At 41.0% G+C, this 20,815-nt stretch overlaps 1 protein-coding gene across 1 annotated transcript in view; it reads right to left on the bottom strand.

Annotated features, from left to right (window-relative positions):
• Positions 1-11,998: 11,998 nt before the first annotated feature.
• The window catches only part of VWF (von Willebrand factor), a 145,950-nt gene continuing 137,133 nt past the window's right edge, over positions 11,999-20,815 (bottom strand). Inside the window, exons 49-52 of the mRNA XM_009887451.1 lie at positions 20,436-20,564; positions 18,701-18,740; positions 14,136-14,233; positions 11,999-12,342 (exon numbers count right to left, since the gene is read on the bottom strand). Of these exons, the coding sequence (XP_009885753.1) occupies positions 12,154-12,342; positions 14,136-14,233; positions 18,701-18,740; positions 20,436-20,564 (456 nt within the window). The 3' untranslated portion in view covers positions 11,999-12,153. The remainder of the gene's footprint in view (positions 12,343-14,135; positions 14,234-18,700; positions 18,741-20,435; positions 20,565-20,815) is intronic.

Genomic DNA, 20,815 nt, shown 5'->3' with positions numbered 1-20,815 from the left:
CTTTCTGTAAACTTATGGGTTTTGCCACGTGTGCACAAATTGACTTCACCGTTTGAGTTTCCAATTCCTCATCTAAAGTGCAATGATGAAGAAGCTGCACATACTGCCAAAAGTGGAAGGACTGAGCGGGTGTATTAAAGGACCATACTGTTTGTGAAATATGCATTAAGGGAGTCTACCTAATTAGGAGCTCTGTATTAAATCCTGAGTAACAGCCAATTATCCGATCTGAGTGGTCCAGATGGTCAGATTATCATAGGCACAACCACTTGCATTGTAAATGGTTTGGCCACCCAGGGCACAGACACTGGCCTGCTTTCATTTATTAACTCTCTTTCCAGTTAAGCATCAGAAATGGACTGCATTTCTAAAAGGCACCACGGTCAGAAGTATACCTGTACTGACACAGGCTCCTCTGCAAGGCTGTTAAAAACATCTGCAATTTTGGAGCATTGTTTGGCAAACTTGTTATTCCTTGCACCCTCCAAGTAGGTATGAAAAATACCTACTTAGATTTACTGTTTCTATGTAGATTGACTTAAACATATCTTCTTTAAAGGAAATATATATAAGCAAAAAGATGTACCATGGTTATACATGTGTACTTTAGGTGCCCATTAAATTAATGACTTCTTACTTCTGAATGTGCAGTTGCTGATTCAATAGTCAGTCACACCTGTATAAGTAAGCAAGTATTTTCATTGCACTGCAGTTTTCTTTTTCAAGCTGCCACCTCTTGTCTCTTCACAATCCACTTATTTAATATTTCTATTAAAGAGTTTCAGATGCAGGGGAATGCATGTTAATTAAATAAGCCTTAGTCAAGCGTAAAGGAAACAGGCCACCAGAGGAAATGTCTAGGAATACATTTTTACATAGGAAATCCATTCATTATTCAATATTACTTGAAGGAAAAGGTCCAGTAGGTTTCATTAAAGATAATTTAGATTAGTGCAGTGTTCTCAAACTCCTTATTTGAATAAAAGAAGGATAGATTTTGACCATTAAATTTCAGATATCTGGTATTTCTTCACGAGGGTTTAAGAACAATTTAGATGTTTAGTCCCTTACTACTTAACTACTTCTACCAAAATCAGTCCCATAACTAAACTCAGCATTAGACCATTCTCTCTATAAAAAGTATTTCTTCTCTGATTGTATCCTGGAATCTGGGAAGGAAAGGGGAAGCAGTATTATGTATGGCCAAACTGAGACACTGTTTCCTACTTAGAGCACCTCCTTGATGAGCATCACAGAGGCTTAGGATGTGGCATTTCAAACTGAATGTCAGAACAGGTTCCAGACAGGCAGATACACTCAGGCTGTCAAAGGCTTTACCCAGGACTTCTCATGGGTGGTTTTGCCCTTCCTCTGCAATCTGAGAGGTACTGCATTCAAACTGCAATCTGCAAATTTGGATCTCACCTCTCTTGGTGGAAACTTAGCTGTGGGGGAACAGGTAGGAAGTGGCAAACCTGAAAAATTATGTTTTCTGCTTCTAGCTTCCCTTTTTCCTCCTTTGGTTGAATCCTCAGTTTCACTACCCAGGAGGTCTGCTAGCCCAGGGCATGTGGCTAGGACAATGTGATGAAGATGGAAAGTAGTCAGGGAATTGTGTGGGGCTGTGGTGCCTACCTTAATCCTTAGCAGGACTGTTCCATCTCTGATCTTGTCTTAACCCTTGTTACCTCCTCCAAGCCACACCTATACTTCCATTTCCCAGAAGCTTCCTCTAAGTTCTAACTCTTCATGGTAGGCTGCATATCCTCTAATCAAAAATTTGCTTTAATTTGTACCATGCTGCATTAGAGACAATCCAAAAAGCCTTCTCTGTCTTTAATTCCTGTGATTCTTAAAAGGCACTAATGGTAGTCTTGAAGACACAATGGAGGGAACTACACTCTGCTGCAGCTGTGTTGAGTTTGGTGGAGCTCTGCACAAGAAGTAATTCTGGCACAAGCTGAGCTTCTTCCCATATCACCATGCACTTTGAGACTATAATGATTCAGGAAGCTGTTAATAGGCTACAAACAGAGCGACTTGTCCATAACCCTCTGACCCTTTGTGTGAATGCATATTCACTGATTCTTTAAAGTAAGAGTTACTGACACGAAGGACAATAATAATGTTTTTACAATCATTTTAGGGAAAAGGTGGCCTATGACCATCTGCTCCACAGGGGATGAGCAGTGGCAGAGCAGTGAGTGACCCTGCTCGCAAGGAGCCAAGATGCAGAGCAGCAAGTCCAGGTCAGGGTCAGGGCTGGAGACAGTGATCAGAGCTGGACACAGCTCAGTGATCCCCCAGCAAGGCAGCAGTGACAAAGGAGGTCCAAGGTCAAGCTGGGAAACAGAGCCTCTGTGTCCAAGTCTGGGCCAAACCAGCTAAGGTCCAAAACCAGGTGCAGATGTAGCTCAGCTGCAATGTAGGACAGGCTGGGGTGAGTAGTAAAGCATCAGCTGAAAAGCAGTTCCCAAGGGAAAGGAAGGCAGATCACTTGAACTTTCTTCAAAACAGCTCCGGTTGGTGAAGAAGCTGGCCTTGGACTCCGCCAGCTAAACTCTTTAACATGGCCAAAGAAAGGCCTAGAAGGGGGTCATGCTCTGGGCCCTGACAGTCTGCCCCTGAACTGCTGGCAGAAACAACAGCTTTGCAGCACCTCAAACAGACAGAGGCGGACAACGGGGAGCACAGGTCCTTGCTGGCTTTGACTGACCTGAATAGCTATGGTCTCAGACACAAATGTAAAAACTTGTGGTTGTGCTCCTTTGGTAGATCCTTGTACGCAGGAGCCCTCACCTCCAGCACTAGGAGCAGGAAGAATGTACCTGAGTTAACGGAGATGCTCATTCATCTCTGGCACACACCATGCGCCAGAGAGTCTCTTAAAGGGTGGGACACTATGAACCCAAATGGTCAAGAATGAAGGAAACGCAGTAGAGCTGTGGAGATAGATGTGGGAACCACATGGTACAAAACACAAAGACTTAAGATGCCTTATGAATGTTTGCAGTACCTGAAGACTTAATGGAGCTATATCTACATAATACAACTGCATGCGTAACTTTACAGACTCCCCTCCTGTTGTTTGTTTGGGTTTTTTAGTTCTATTGTACCTGTAAAGACTACAGAAAGTACGTGATATTTCTGACATAAAGTATATATTGGGACTAAGTCCAACAGTGAAAGACCTGAGATAGAAAAAGGACACTGGAATAACTCAACAAAGATCAGCAATAGGCATTAAATCTAGTGGCTCTCTTTGCACACTGTGGTCTGCTATACAAATAATTTTAGGAAGGGGAATGGATGGGAAAGCATTGAAATAGCAGGATTCAGTGAGCTGCATGATAGTTTGGCATTCACAGCAGTGCTACAGCCCCAGAAACAGTAAGATAACATGGAAACCACAGAGCTTTTGACTGTAGCAGTAAAATAATAGTGACACAATGTCAGCACTGAACATTATTTTAAACTTGTATACTGGGAACTCAAACACAAAGGTTTTATGCACTGAGCAGATTTGTTCCTTGCATATGGGAACTGAAAGCTTACTGCTGCACATTGTCTTCTTAAAATGTATATTGCTCACTCCCCCCATTTGTATTACAATAAGGCAAATGCAGATGGAAACTGCAGAAGTCCAGTACAAGACATTTGCCTAGTGGTTGTCTTTTCCACATGGATCACAACACTGACCTACAGCTGCACTCCTTAGGCTTCTGAAGAAATGAACTCTACGTGTTTTATCTCTGAGCTGTCTGTATGTAACCTGGGCCACAGATTTTTCTTTTTTTTTATTTGCTTTTTTGAAAATGTCCTGAAAGAAGACAGATAAGTCTTTTCAAAGTATTCCTTTCTCTGTTTCCCACCCCCTTTTCACTTATTCAACTCCATAGGCAGCAATTAACAATGAAGCATAGAATAAACTTACCTGGTGTGTGTGTTTCCATGATGCCTGGAGGTTTGACTGGAAGTTGCATCAGTGCTAATAGGATGTGGCTACGCTGTGTATAATCTGCTTCTGCACTGGCTTAAGTAGTGAACAGCACTAGCAGCTATTTCCATCCTGGCTTGATCCTGCTGTAAGCAAACCACAGACTGAAGCTAATTAGCTAGACCTTCTGTTTCGGTGATTACTTTCATGGAAGAAAGAGAGGGAAAAAGGAAAAACTCCCATGTCCTGAAAGGCCATGGCAGTTCTCTGCTGGAACTTCAGCATCTTGTCTTCATGCTCCATAATGCCTCAACAAGCAACCCAACAACAGACATATCTTGTCCTAACTCCCCAGAAAGCAGTGGAGTGGGAGAGTGGAGGAGAGGAAGAAAAAAAGCTCATGCAAAACCAGGGCTCTATGACAGAGACAGCTCTGTCCAAAAAGTTATTCAAGGATTAGACTATCTTGGAGGTGGTTTCTGTGGGGAAGAGTGTCTTTATATCTGCAAAGCTTTACAGTGCTTCCAGGTAGGAGGTAAGTGCAGAAACCTTTTAATAAGGCTCTATATCACCTACTCATGTTACCTTACTGCCTGGATGCAGCACTGTCATTCCTGCATGAAATATTCAGGGGATTATCTTGTAATCAACTGTCTAATCAGAACAGGTGATGGATCCTGCTTAGCCTTCAACCTTACAATTTAAGCAATGCATTGGGAAGAAAAGTTGTTGATAACTAATACCACCTGAGAAAGGACTTTTATTTGCTAATGATAATTAGAGGGAGGTGTAATTATTTGGAGTTCAAATATTTTTCTTCTTTTAGCCTATTTAGGACACTACAACAGTTTGTCGAGTGTGAAAGGGGAAATGGATTTATTCAATGACTGAATAAAATACAGTGTTTCTACTAGCTTGTGAATTAGGATCGCGCACTGTGTTATCACCGGCAAGAATAGCAGTGGTCTATACCACAGGGAGATGTACTGATGCACCGTGGCTGAGCTATCAAAATTACTGAGTTTATACAGGGAGCAGTGTGGCTGTTGTGCCCCAAAACTTGGGCTGGGTGCTGTAAAACTTTTCTAGCAAGGCTAAGAAACACACATGCTGCTCTAAACGCTGGACTAGTTATCACTAGGTAGTAGCCCTTTTAACAAACAGCTGTAGGCAGACCAAAGACAATGAGATTAAAATAGATGACTCTGTTCATCTGTTTACTTCAGCTCAGCTGAAGTGTCACACAAGGAATTTTATGTGTAACCTACATTAATGTTATATGCCTGATTTTACTTAAAAGGGAGGGGGGTTAGGACCCCTGGCTTCTTCTTGAACAGCTTTATACAGGTCAGTCAAGCTTTTATGCACTATGATTTAGCCATGAAAAAAGGGGAAAAGTAATGATTGCGCATAAAGGGAAGATGAGTACATTACATATTACAGAATACTTTTTAAACACTTGCTTTGATATTGACATATAATACTGTCTTCAGATAGGGAAAGTTAAATCTCCCCACTCAGTCCCTCCTTTGGAATGGCATTTCCTAATTTCTAAGTAATGTATCAACAGGTATCAAATACTTGTTCTTCTTACCCTGCTAGTATCCTATCTTAATCTCAGAACTGTATTCAGTTACGAAACAGGGAACAACCTGAACAACCTGAATGCCATAGCTTCTGGACTGACTAGTCTAAAAACTATTAGATTGCAGAAATTAAAAAAAAAAAAAAAAAGTATTTTCAGTTGCTGTGTGTAAGCTTTCTAGCAGGGGGGTGCTACTTCATATAGGTTTTTGTTTGTACACTAACTGATGCATTTTTGGTTTTGAGGCCTGTACTATTTTTGATGGCATAACCACCCCATCCCTTTAAACAAATTAATTGCTCTTTGCTTTGTTACTTTGCTCAAATATCCACAGTTACACTGATCTCAATGTAGCTCATGCTTACTTTGTACAGGGCAATGGTGCAAACACATAGAGCTCCTGGTAACTTTTTGCTAGCAAAGTGGGATCAGAGAATACTCCAAGGGAAGCAACTGTTGAACTGCTTTTTGCCTTGAAGTTTTATAACCAATTAATCTGCTCCCTGGATACAGAGCAAACCTACTGCTTTGTATGCACATATCTCTGGGAGAGGGGAATGAAAACTGGCTGAAAATGATGCTATTTTATATCCACATTATATGTTGCACCAACTAAATGCTAAAACAGAAAGGCACACCCATTAATTTTGGAATAGTATAGGAATGTAGAGGCAAGTCCTGCTGGAATCCCTGTGGACACAAAGCTCTGCCTGCATGGGTTCAAATTACTACCTCCTATAAGACATAAGGTTAGGTCCGTTACAGGTAATACTGTTAGCTGAGGTAATAAATAATATACACAGGAGGCAATATGATAGGAAGCAATATCCAGCTGGTTAAAATGGAACTGAGTCTGTAGTCTATTTTTAAGGCCACTTTCCAATGGAGAAAATCCTATCTTGGCATCATTGTGTTTCCTGAGGCACCTGGGTATGGTATTAGTTGATAATGCAGAGCTGCAACAAATAATACCAAGAAACCACATTGTGTTTCACTTTCTGTAGAGCAGTGGTGCTTGCAAGTCTGTAAAAGTTAGCAGAGAGATTAGATGCTTTTAATAATTAAGAAGTTATATAAGAGTCCTCCCCAAATCCATTTAATGTTCCTGTAAATCTATCCTGTAGCATGCTCAACGATCCAGCCAGTCCCAGTGGTGGGACGCCTTCCGAATCACTGGCGGAAAGGCAAAGACCAAGATGCATCAAAATAAGCAGTATGTACAAGTTGAAAAACAATGTTCCTCAAAGCCTGGATTCTGCTCATGAATGTCAATGAAGCAGTCTGACATAGAGTGCTGCCGGATGTGCGGGCACACTACTGCTGTTAGAGTACAGAGCTCGCTACTGAGCAGGTACTTGATAATAGGCTTGATTATGTTCTTCGCTTCTGCCAGGAAAGAATGCTTCTGAAAGTAAAGTTGCACTAAATGAAACTGGGCTGTGCAAAAAGCAATCAAAACCTGCATGGAGGAAGTTTGAGCCCATTGCCTTGCTGGCACCATTAGAGCCTTAGATGAAAGACAGCTCTTTTGGGGTAGGCTGCCTGAAAAAGTTTAATTCTCTTGCCAGCAGGTCAAGGCCAAAAATTTATGTACCTTCTCAGTCTGTTAAGGGAGATGCTAAAATATTCACTTCCTCTTGTTCTTTCCTGCTTGTCTGTTTCTATGACAGGGTTTTCAAGGAAGTTCCTTCTGACCTTGAGCACAACGTGGCCTTGTCTTTGCTTGGAATATATAGGTACTAGCCAGGCCTGAATAATAACATACAGCCCATAAAGAAGTCCACAGAACTCTATTCTGTAAGAAAAACCACTAAGTTCTCATGGGATGCATTGCGCATCCACTTTACTCCGTACACTGGCATGGATGCCTGAAAGCAAAATTGCAACCAAGGAAGGTGAAGAAAAGCCACATAGTGTGGGACATGTTCTTGAAGGTGTAAAGTCTTAACACGGTTCTGTTTATCCAATTACACTGAGCTACTTCTATTATGAGTTTGATCCTATAACCAAGCAGTTTTCCAATAAATAATCTGGAGGTCCTTAGGAAAAAAAAAATAATTGCTGTAGTCTGAAAGCCAGTATCTTTATTTCAGGCTTTTTGTCTCTTGAGACACTGGGAAATATCCCCAGGATATTTCTTGTTAATTGATGTAGAAGTGATGAAAGCTTCAGGAATGCTTGCCTGTTTGTTGAACAGATCTGTCCATCAACTTTGTTGCTGTGTGTGTCTGCTTTTCAGAAGTTCCAGAAAACTGTGCCTCCATCTCTGCCCCTGTGGATGCTCCTGTATGTGGTCCCTATTCTGATAAGCTGGTGCCCGACTTACACAATTATCTGATTAGCAGACCTGTCTGCAGCCCTGAAGTCTTAGGCTGCAATCCCAGCAGCTTCCATGAGATAAGAAAGGTCAGTCTGGGTGAGGGCATCAATGGAAACAAAGGTTAAGCCCAGTGATGGTAAGAGGAAGAGGAAGACATTGCCTTTTACCCCCTATCAACTCTTTTTCTCTGGTCCTCTCTGCTGTTGCAGTCTGCTGTTCCAGGTGTTGCTTATTTGCAGCTTCAGATGAGTTGCTGTGCAGTTGATTACCTAAGTGACCCAAATCCATCTGTCAGGGAGCTTAATATCTGCAGCCAGCTACAAGAAGGAACTAGTGCAAGGATGGAGGAAAACTGGTGACAGAGATCTACTGCAGTAAGTGAGACTGGTGCCCATTAAAACTTGGTTTCTCTCCCTGGGGTTTTTGTGGTCTGACAGCATAAGAAACAGATGCGTAGAAGTCCTTCATTTCTTCTAGCACTGCCCAGCAATAGAGGATGTCTTGAATGAATAATAAGGGAAAACAAGGCCTGCAATTCAATATGTGTTGAATCCACAGCTGAATGGCAAAAGAGAAGAAGCAGGAATCTGCCTGGTTCCTCTCAGAAAGGAATACAACTTGCCTTTTTAGCTGAAAGCCCAGAGATAGTTTTTGTTTGCTTCTAAAGGGAGGCGTTCATGCAAGTGGGGAGGTGTTTTTACCTGTTTAATCATGTGACACTGGCATTAATATGAGAAGCAATAGCTCTTCATCTCAAAACTTTCCTCCCTGTGATCCAGAGGCAATGGTAACAATGTCCTTTGAAATGCCTTTCATTTCTACAGATGCCAACCTAAAAACTGCACAAAGATAACGTGATTTCCTGACCTTTTCTGCTAGGCTACTCAGGAGCACTTTTACCTTTGAGGACTTTTATATATGCTTTTCACTAGTTCAGGAACACTTCTGCGAGAGCTGGAGAAACTGTTATTTCCTTTCCACCCATAACCTATTCCTATGCCTTAGTGATTCCATGACAAACAAGGAAAATTTGGGGTGGTTGTTTTTGGTTTGTTCTTTTGAATACACCGGCTATAGCTGATTTTTTTTTTTTTTTTTTAAAAAAAAAGCTAACTCAGTTCAATTAGAAGTTTAAATATTTCTTGTCTTTCAAAAATGCAAATAGAATGAACAGTTTTACCTCTCTCATATTTTTGAAAAATTAGTACTTCCCAGTGAAACTGCTTGGCTGGCACTGAATTCCACCAGGATCAATGACCCTATGGTTGTCTTTTGTCTTCTGTGGCCTGACCAGGCCACGTGGAATTTAAATCCTGCTAAATTTACCCCTGCCAGCAGTAACTGAATTAAACTGCCACTGACGATTCTGAATTTGAAAGAACTCTTAACTTTTGTAGCTAATGCAATGGGTGAAGTTCTGGTACCTGAAAGTAAGGGAGGTTACTTACGAGCACTCTTTTCAATTGATATGTGGAAGTGCTGAAGTAAATAGGTAAGAGCTGTCCCTAAGCCCCGTTCACAAGTACTGAGGACTTGCAGTTACATAGCCTGTCCTTAGCACACAATTTTCTTTTCATTCAGCTTCAGTAGGAACATATATATGCATTGGGGACATATATATGGTTGCCTGAGCTATAACCAGTATTGTTTGTGTACCAAGAACATCACTCTCTTACTATGAAGTCTTATGCCATAATTACTGTAATCTGTACTCTGTACACAACTCTGGACTTCAGGAGACCTAACTTTGGCCTCTTCAAAGACCTGCTTGGAGGAATCCCATGGACTAAGGCTTTAGAAGGCAGGGGAGTGCCAGAGAGCTGGTTAATATTTATGCACCACTTCCTCTGAGCTCAAGATCGGTGCATCCCTAGGAGCAAGAAATCACGCAAAGGAGGCAGCAGACCTGCATGGATGAGCAAGGAGCTGTTGAAAAACCTCAGATGGAAGAAGGAAATTTACAGAATGTGGAAAAAGAGACTGGCCACCTAGGAGGAGTATAGGAGCATTGTCAGAGTAGCAGGGATGCAACGAGGAAGGCTAGGGCCCACTTGGAATTAAATCTGGCAAGGGATATCAAGGGCAATAAGAAAGGCTTGTCAAGTACATCAGTAGAAAAAGGAAGACTAGGGAAAATGTGAAATGTGGGCCCACTGCTGAATGAGGTGAGTGCTCTGGTGACGGAAAATGCAGAGAAGGCAGAGTTACTGAATGCTACCTTTGCTTCAGTCTTTACTGCTAAGGCCAGCTCTAAGGAATCCCATACCCTGGAGGTAAGAGAGAGAGTCTGGAATAAGGAAGACTCTCCCTTGATCAAGGAGGATGGGGTTAGAGATCATTTAGGCAAACTTGACACTCACAAATCCATGGGCCCCGATGGGATGCACCCACAAATGCTGAGGGAGCTGGCAGATGCTGTTACAAAGTCACTCTCTGTAATCTTTGAAAGATCATGGAGAACAGGAGAGGTCCCTGAGGACTGGAGGAAAGCTAATGTCATGCCAGTCTTCAGAAAGGGCAAGAAGGAGGACCTGGGAAACTAAAGGCTGGTCAGCCTCACCTCTATTCCTGGAAAGGAAATGGAACTGCTCATCCTGGATGTCATCCAAGCACGTAAAGGAAAAGAAGGGTATTGGGAGTGGTCAGCATGGATTCACCAAGGGGAAATCACGCTTGACCATTCTGATACCTTTCTATGATGGCATGCCTGGATGGGTGGATGAGGGGAAAGCAGTGGACGTCATCTACCTCAACTTCAGCAAGGCTTTTGACACTGTTTCCCTTAACATCCTCATAGGTAAGCTTAGGAAGTGTGGGTTAGATGAGTGGACAGTGAAGTGGATTGAGAACTGGCTGATTGACAGATCTCAGAGGGCTGTGAGCAGCAGCACACAGTCTAGTTGGAGGCCTGTAGCTAGCTGTGTTCCCCAGGGGTCAGTACTCGGTCCAGTATTGTTCAACATACTCATCAGCGACCTGGGTGAGGGAACAGAGTGTACTCTCAGCAAGTTTGCTGATGATACAAAACTGGGAGGAGTGGCTGACATGCCAGAAGGCTGTGCTGCCATACAGCGAGACCTGGACAGGCTAGAGAGTTGGGCGGAGAGGAACCTCATGAAATTCAGTAAGGGCAAGTGTAGGGTTCTGCACCTTGGGAGGAATAACCCCATGCACCGGTACAGGTTAGGGGCTGACTTGCTGGAAAGCAGCTCTGCAGAGAAGGACCTGGGAGTCCTGGTGGACAACAGGATGACCATGAGCCAGCAATGTGCCCTTGCGGCCAAGAAGGTCTATGATATTCTGGGGTGCATTAAAACAAGTGTGGCCAGCATGTCAAGGGAGGTCACCCTCACCCTCTACTCTGCCCTGGTGAGGCTGCATCTGGAGTACTGTGTCTAGTTCTGGACACTCCTGTTCAGGAAGGATAGGGAACTACTGGAGAGAGTCCAGTGGAGGGGTACAAAGATGATCAAGGGACTGGAGCACGTCTCTTATGAGGAAAGGCTGAGAGACCTGGGTCTGTTTAGCCTGGAGAAGAGAAGACTGAGAGGGGATCTTATCAATGCTTATAAATATCTGAAGGGCAGGTGTCAAGAGGATGGGGCCAGACTCTTTCCAGTGGTGCCTGGCGACAGGACAAGGAGTAACAGGCACAAGCTGGAACACAGGAAATACCATGTCAACACGAGGAAAAGCTTATTTACTTTAAGGGTGACAGAGCCCTGGACCAGGCTGCCCAGAGAGGTTGTGGAGTCTCCTTCTCTGGAGATATTGAAAACCTTCCTGGATGCATTACTGTCCACCCTGCTCTAGGTGAACCTGCTGATCTCCAAAGGTCTCTTCCAACCCCTACCATTCTGTGATTTTGTGATACTCCCTGACTGGAAGGGGAAAAAAAAGACCAAAAACCTAAAAGTCCACAGAGTGTCACTAAGGCCTGAAGTGGGGAATGCAAATGTAATGTCTCTGAAGACAATGCTAAATGCCTTGGGGTATGTTCTTTAAGTAGAAGCAACTGTTTCTGTTACTATGTTGTGGATTTGCTTTTTGCTTTTTTTTTTTTTTTTTTAATAGTGTGGATTACTTTACCTGGTGAAAATACAATCTGCAATATTTTATCTATAAACAACCCCAAGAATCATCAAAAAAGGCTCCATTTTGCTAGTAAGTTTTATTGTTTGCTATATTGATACAATTAGTTAGTCAGTATTCTACTGGATAAAACGGTCTACAGAGAGAAAATGAGGCTTGCACTGTAAAGTTCCTTCATCATAAAACTTGAGATTACACAACTGGGCTTCTTGGAAATATTCAGTCTGTACACTTCCGAGAATAGCATTCACACTGAGAGGCAGAAGGGATGTAGTGCTGCACCACTGTCCCATTGGCACACCGCAGGGGGATCGTGACTATGGTTGTTTGAGTGGCTGTACAGCAGCTGCACAGGTCTTCCCATTTCCCTGTCTGAACAGAGTATCTGGTATTGCTTCTGCACTTGCCCTAAATGGGAAAAAGAGATACCAAATTGAATAATGCCAGATCTTAGTGCAATCAGAATTCAGGTTCTTCCCTTCAAAACACCCATGGACAGCTTCGCCTGGAGTTCAGTGCTCTACTTTAAAACACAAACTCAGAAACAGGTATCTGATTCCAGAGTGTGGGGTGCTGGTCAAAGAGCAATGTCTTATGAGCATAAGCATAACAAAGGAGAGGTGAAGAAACTGATCACACAAAAAAATCGCCTATAATTTAAAATATCATAGGTGATGTCCAGGGCTATTGTGTTGGCTTTTAAGCACCTGTGGTTATTGTCTCAGCTATATGAGATTGTGCATTCGAAAGTGCTTTAGCCCAAATGTTTCAAGCCACACATCTATTGTTGCCCTGTCGGCTGCTACTTTTCCTTGTGTTACTTGTCTGGGCACTGAACTAATTTAGACTGAGCCATCAATGCCTGCTTTCATGATGTAAAAACAAATGGTCCCACAAACTCTGACAGAGTCTGTTTCTTTTTGTGGCTCTGTGCTTTTATTTCTGAGATTAAAACACAAAAGAAAAAGTAGCATTATCAGGGAGGACTTTAGAAAAACTGTTCCAATACCAGCAATAGTAGGAATATTTGGTTTATTCAATATATGACTAGATTTACAATATAAAATCTGTACTTTTGCAGGGGAAACTTCAATACACGTGACTTTATGGCTAAGGACTTGATTTGTGGACAGGACAAGAGGTGAAGAATTTTAGGGTTTTTTTTTATTGAAAGGTAAGTGGTTTTGTTGTTGTTCTTAAAGCTTCCACTCTTACTAAGACCTGTGTAGCAAATGAAGGTCCTTTGCCAAGCAGCTATCTGAAAATCCTGGGCATATATGCCCTTAATAGTTCTGTCTGTACTCACTCTTTTCCCAGTAGTCATGGGAAAGACAGACACTCATTTTGCCTACTGCCTTAACTAAAGAGCATACTCAAGGGGCTGGGTGCAAGCCATCTTCGTGACTGCTACCCTTGTATGCCATAGTTTGGATTTTATACAAGGGTTGTATACAATCCTTGTATGAAGCTTGGTCATCTCAGATTGTGTAGCTATCCTGCTACAACCCAGTCTGGGAAGAGAATGTCATCTTTGGTTCCCAGTCAAGAGATGAGAAGCCATGCTCCTGTTTCAAATCGAAGTTGCCCTGTAAGCAGTGATGGGCAGAAAATTAAACTTCTAATGTGATTATGGAAGAAATGCACAAGACACGCAGAACACAACAGCCTAGTGCTCAGGCTAATAGAGGAGTCATAGAGCTCATAGAGCCCAGAAGTCAAATCATAGCACTCGAGTTTACATGTCTTCTAAAGTATCATGCATCTAAATACCTATTCACACTCTCATAAATCAACTTCAGTGCCTGAAGAAGGATATGTGTGCTTAACTGTAGACTCAGATCTGAAAATCAGTGCCACTATTACTGAGATGTAAATTCCTTGTTTTATGTAGAAATTCCTAACAAAGCCACTTTGGACTCATTGATTTCTGATGGAAGCAAAGGAGAACAGCACAAACAAAGCCTTTTTGCCTAACATGTGCTTCTTTTCATGCTGGCTTGAACAGGGAAAATTCAGCACCACCAAATTATTTTAAGAAATAAATGCCAATGAGGTTTACACTGTTTGAGTGAATCAATGAGAAGGACATAAACTGATGTTCCACTTACTGAAGTGAAGCCATAGTGGAGGTAAAGGTTTCCCTTGTGGAAGAGAGAAAGGACACAAGGGCAGGGCTTAGGGTGGGGGCTTTTGTTATTTACCTCACAATGAGAAATAGGCACTTCCTTTTCAGTCACACATCCGTTGATATTCCTATACTGCAGTCTGGTACTTACTGGTCGACATTCGACTTCCACACCTACGAAGTTTAAAAAAGAAAAAAAAGTGTTTGACGGTGCTGACACATGTTTTTTTTTTATTGCCTTCCCCTTATTACTGAAGTTGCTGTTAGTGAGATGCCATTACTGGTAAGATTCCTAACAAGAGAACTAGGTGTGTCTCCTTAGAGTAATTAATGTAGAGCCCTGTGACTATATCACACAACAGCCCTAACATTCCACTGGAGAGCAGGGTTTCCCTCATGTTTCTTTTCAATTGACTGATTTGTTTTAAAGTTCCCTTGCCATCTAACAGCTGCCTTTTACCTGTTGGTTTCTGTGTTAGATAACTCTCCTTTTAAAGAGAGTTCAATGGTAAATTGGGCAAGCAGGTGCACAGGAAAAAGAGGGCACATGTGAGAACCCCAATGACTTAATCAGAGAAATGGAGCACCCTGACCTGGCTATTCCTGTGGCTGTCGGAGGAGACAGATCCCATCGTCTTGGGATGATGGCCTTCAAGATAAGTCAGCTCTCCAGATCACCTTACAGACTGAGGTGGGTCACTGCCTTCAGGGACTCCCTATGTGATACCAGGGAAGAGCATTTTGGGATTCTACAAGACTTACTTATGGGATTTTTAGGGTAGGAACCAAAGGTGGGGAAGAGAGGGATTATGGTGGTTTGGTGAACAAGCATGGGAAAATGGATGGATAAAGGCATAAAGGGGGCTGGTTGAATGTTAAACATTTGCTGCTCCGTACTTTTGTCTGACCTTGCCCTGTGTTTGATCACTGCAGTCTGTCCTGTCTTCTTATTAAACTCCATTTCTAACTACTTGTCCTGGGTGATGGACACTCTGTTCTGTGTGGATGTTTGTGTATGGAGGCGTAAGTGCCAGCAACTGAAATTGGACTACAGGTTATAGAGCCCATGAGTCTAGGTTAGCAGGGATGCAGGACCTGTTACTGGACAGGGTGCTAAGACCACTAAGGACCTTCATCCTGATCAGCCAGAGGGGAGATAAGGATGAGAATGTGGGGGCTGTTTGTGTCTGCCAGAGCACTGAGTGTTTCTGTGTACGTACGTAAAGAATGTGTGTGTATGTTGTACACGTGTGTTTGTGTGTGTGCCTATTGGGATACACGCTCAGTCTCACTGTTGTCTGGACCTGGGGACATGGAGCTGTGGCAGCCTTGCCTCTGTCAGGCTCCTAGGTTTGACAACTCCTAACAGTCCTTGCATGAGTAGTGGATTTTGCAGAAAACTAATGTGGCAAAAAGAAAAACAATAAAATTAGATAACTAATTCAGAAAAAAAATAAATCTTACTTTGGCTTAATGGGAACTTTTCCACTGTCTTCAGTAAGTCAAGAAATACCCTGATACTTGTTTTCCAATACTTTTTGCTCTAAGTGTTAGGTAAATTCTCCCCGCTTTTTTCCATCTAACAAGAAATCCACACAAGAGGCAGTACGTCTCTATTTGTTATATGTGGAGAGTGCAAGCTCAGGGCATCTGCTGATCCCTCTTTGTGAAGTGAGGTTGGTTTGCTGGGATCTGTTAACTGCAGTAGTCAATTGTGACTCTGCTCCTCCCCTTTCGAAGGAAACCTCACCATTGCCATGCTCAAATACAGACTAATCCATAATATTTTGTTTTGAACACTCTTGACTTTTTTGGTCCACATCTAAAGGATGGAGCTAACATGAAGGAGCAAATGCTTTTTTTATGTGGATATTTTAGGCACTGCAAACAGCAGTTCTTTGTAGTGTTAATATAGTGCTATGCGTCTGTGTAAAAATAGGCTCCTGCTTTTACTCATTTCTAGCTACCCAATGGAATTTCTGTATTTACTGGAATACTGGGCTATTTTTTATGTGCTACACAACAGCATTTCAGAGAGCTGAAGGAATTCAGCTAACCAACTGCACAACTAAGTAGATACATAAATTGAAGAGAAATGTATCCATCTCTCTAGCAGCAAACATAGCTTTCAATACCTTTTCCATGAGAATGTTAGTACCAAATTGGCTCTATGCCTTGCAAAGGCTTTATATTTCATTTCATTTAAAAAAAAAAAAAAAAAGCAGCTTGAAAAGCATTTCTGGCTCCAGGACTGAAACTGCCCATTCTCTTTTAATGATTTCATCACTTCATGTGACAAAACTTGTCCACTTGGAAGGAATACACAATTCTGTCCACACAACTGAAAAGCCCAAACAAAATAATTGTCATCAGACTCAACACAGCTTCATCACCTTTTTGATCCTGACTTATCAACTTGTTCTTGAGTTACTTTACTACTCTCATTTACTTTTCTTGTAGACTGTGCTTCCTTTGCAAAGGCAAGAGACATATGCAATTGAGATCAACAGGGAAAAGAGGTAAGAAGCAGAGATGCAACTTCTTTGCTAAGTGGGAAAATAAGGAATATCCTTTGCAAATAATCAAGTCCTTTACTAATATCACAAAAATCTAATGAGGAAATAAGCCTGTTCACTTCTGTGCTCCTATGTACTTAAAACCTGGAACCATGCCCACAGACACACAAACAAACTCCAATTGCCAACACATAACATATAAAGGGAAACCTGGCTTCTTAAACAACCCTTGTTCAAAGCCATGTAAGACTCTACTGAACCAAAGGCATCACCCCAAACTGTGCTTTGAACTTGAGAGAACAAGTTCTTTACTCAGTTCTTTATGGTACTGAGGTGTCTGAAAGACAAACTGTCTCAAGATCTGGGAAGGCAATGTAACCTATATCTAAGTCTCTTGTGTCCACGAGAAACCGATTATCCTCTTATCTGACTTTTAAGAATACTTAAATTACTCTGGTTTTACAGTAGCTTTGCCAAGCCTTGGTGCTCCCTGTGGAGTATGTAACAGACTGCATGTTGCTACTGAGTGCCCTGGTGGAAAGATACAAATACAGAGGAGAGACAAAGAGAGTTCGGTGTCTAGAAGTATGTTTGATTCAAAGCTATGTGTTAATCACCATCCTTCAATTGATAACCCATGGTTATTTGGCTGGATGCAGCATGTTGGCTTTTTCCTTATTAAGGGCCATGAACAGAGAAGCGATCAGGAATAGGACTGCGCTGTAATACAAGACTTGTCGGTTTTGCACTATATCCAAGCAAACATCAATGGGAATAAGGATTTGAAGGCCCATACAGTAGTTTTAGGCAGGTGATATTTCACTTAGATCAGTTTGCTTTTGCTGCTGCAAGGAGGTATCATTTTTAAATCACTATAACTTTTAAATAGATACATGTATTGAGCTGTGCTCATTTGGAACTGGATTTCTCCTCTCCTCAATTGAAGTGATAGGTATTCTCAATTAGTAGAGACTGCCTGTCTTTTAAATCTTAACATCTGGTTTTGTTAATAAATAATATTCAGTATTCCTTACTTGAAGCCGGTAAATTAATGCTCTCTTAAATAAATTACCCATTTGAGCCATTTGATGACAGTCTATCTCAATAGCTTTCTGACTTCTTTTTTTCAAGCTGGAATTCAGTGCTTATACAGCCAGGCAATGGCTGCAAACTCTCTAGGAGTTAACATCCTTCATCAGGGGTATTATTACAGCAGTTACTGTGCCAGTGTGGTGATGGGCTGCTATGCTGGCCATCTTTTATTTATTAGCACATGCACAGAAGAAAAAAAAATATAAAAATAAAGGCATAACAGAACACAGGCAAGATGTCGATATTCTGATCTTAGAAGAGAATATCAACCTTTTGTTACTCTTTTTTTATTCTAAGTGTGATACAGTATTATTAATTTTTTACTTACAAAGGAGAAAACTCTGAGGTCGTCTGTTCACAAAAGCATCAGAAATTCATTTTAGAAATGGGAACCCAACCCTGCAATCCTTCTTCATGTAAGCAAACCCTTCCTATGCTCACAGCCTGACTGACACTTGGATTATCTACACAACAATGCATGAAAAAATTAAGAGTTGCAGGGCTGACTCCTAAACTGCTGAATTTAAGATACAGTTAGCCTGTTCGATCAGAATGCGCTTGCCACAAGCATTTGCCCTACCATTTTTTGGTTATTACATCATCAAAACCCAATCAAAATTACATTACTGCCACTAGGGTTTTTTTGCTAAATTAATTTTAAGTTGATTGATTATTCATGAAGTGGTTGCCTCACATATTCAGTATCAGGTTATGTGACTTGCCAACCTGTCTGTGCAATACTGTTCTTATCTTCAGATGAACAATAAAATAAACATTCATAATTAACATCTGCATAAAAAGTGGAGAGTATCTATTTCTTTCTAAGCGCTTGTGAATACTGTCAAAACACATGTTCTAGTGGACAAAACACGCAGCAGTATCCCAATCAGAGGGTGGACTTGTTCGATGGTTTATTTTAACCATGTTGCTTAGCTCTGTTTCATTAAACTGCATATTATTCAAAATATAGCTCTTTACTCAGTAGCTTACATCTCTGCAATTTCTATACAAGAATTTCAGCTTATTTACTTACATGTGTCACAACAGGTACTGCCAATTTTTGCAATTCTGCCCTAAAACAATAAAAAGAGAAAAGTTCTATTTTGGCTCAAGTAATGCACATTTGTTCTACTGGAAGAATACAAAAGGATGTTTAAAACAGGGTATTAGGCAAGAAAATGGTATTTCTATATTGTACAAAAATATAAATCTACATTAGTAATCACCCCTTTATCCATTTTAATGTTTTGAACTTGTGATTGTATTTGTTGATTGATGATTAGAAATAATTGACTATATAAGCAAGTTCAACACCTAAAAATATTGCTTTCACCTTATATTAGGAGCTTTCTAAAGTAAAGACATTGAATACAAATACATTTCTGAGAACCAGAGGGATAAAACCAATAGCATCCAAGTCTTATGTCTATTTAAGAAAGGAAGTTAAACAGTCCCTCTTGATTTTATAGATGAAAGCATGCCTATTCCACAACAGCTGAAAATGTACAAGCAAATCATCATAAAATATCACATCTGTCAAATAAGTTTTAACAGCCAAGAATTTTACTTTTCATTACTACCGTGTAGAAAATAATTCTCAGAAATACATGTATGGTGGAAAATTACCGAAAACCCATAGTGAAAGGAAAAATAGAGAAATAGTGCAGGGTGATGCCACTGTTGCACTAAACAACTGAACTTACATGCAAAAGTTTGGAGGCTTTTTTAATTAAAAAAAATAAACTTTCCATCTGTAACTAGATGAAAACCATCAATTTTATAGCTGAAGAAGTTCTTTTTTTTTTTTGGATGGCAGAATAAATGCAGTTTGGGAAGTTCTGGCTAAAAAGTAAGCTACTCTTCATTGATTTTCAACAAAAACCTTTAGAATATGATAATAAACCCAAGCCTGTAACAAAATCCATCATTTTGTAAATCTTTGTTTATATAACAAAACTGTGTGTGCTGCAGTGATTTCACAACTGAGAAATGCACTGTAGAAGCTTTATTCTTCCTGCATTATACATATCAAATCCTCCATTTGCTTGATGCGTACCTAGAGAAAGGTTTGGGCACAAGCTTTGTTAAAGGTTTCCTGCTTCCTGTTGTGCCGAAGAAAATGGGGACAGGTGGATATAAACACCTGTGTGATGCTAGATGAGCAAAAGCAGGACCCATGAGCTACTCCCCAACCTGCATTCTGTTCCTCAGTGTATGGCTAACCTTAAATCACAGGAAAGATGGGTGGACACGCTAAGCGGGTTTTTATTATATCATTATACCAAACAACTGCCAATGTGGAAGTTTGAGCTCTGTCTACAGCACTGTGAACTTTCCTTTCCCTAACTTCATATGAGGGTAGAGAAAAAAATGTCTTAGTATTTCATGGGCATATTCATATTAAAAAGGGGACTGATCTGACTGTTTTCTCAGCTTGTGTAACTATCCACAGTTTTGCTCTGGATACCAAACTGAAAGTATTGTTAGAGCAAACATTTTCTTATGTTTGCTGCTTCATATGGAACAGAATTACTGCAAGCTCAGCATCTGCCCTGCAGCATAGTCCCACATAAAACAAACATATATTTTAAAATAAAGAAAACTTACATTTTTCTGAATTTCAAATAAAGTTCAAATTCAGTTTAGCCAAGGTGCTGGGACAGGGTTGGGGTTTTCCACCCTTATACACATAAGGTACCTATATACAGAACCATAAACATGGCAGAGTCTATGTTTAACCGGGAAACAAGAGGCATTTCATTACTTACTCCTTCAGCCAAACATCTTCTGGAATCAAACGGAGGACAGCCAGTGATTCTCCTTTCCCAGATAAATTCCCCTTTCTCATTTACTTTACAGGAGTGACTATCACAGCCATCCTGAAGTGATTCATTTGGCTGTAAAGATTTAAAGGCCATTAGCTTTACATAGAAACAACATGGGACAGGAAGTTTTCAGGATACTACACAACCTGACTATTTCTTTACTGATATTTCAATTAACATACCATGGTGGTGAAGTTTATAAAACATGGAAATCTTTAGTAAACAGAATTATTTATCAACGAAGTCATCCTCTTCTATTTACTTCCATAGCCGTATCGATTACAGCTCAGTCAAGACTGCCAAAACCTGACCTTTTTCAGCTC

The sequence above is a fragment of the Charadrius vociferus genome, unplaced genomic scaffold (genome assembly GCF_000708025.1).
Source record: "Charadrius vociferus isolate BGI_N301 unplaced genomic scaffold, ASM70802v2 scaffold116, whole genome shotgun sequence".
NCBI lineage: Eukaryota > Metazoa > Chordata > Aves > Charadriiformes > Charadriidae > Charadrius > Charadrius vociferus.
This window is presented reverse-complemented; position numbering and strand designations above follow the sequence as displayed.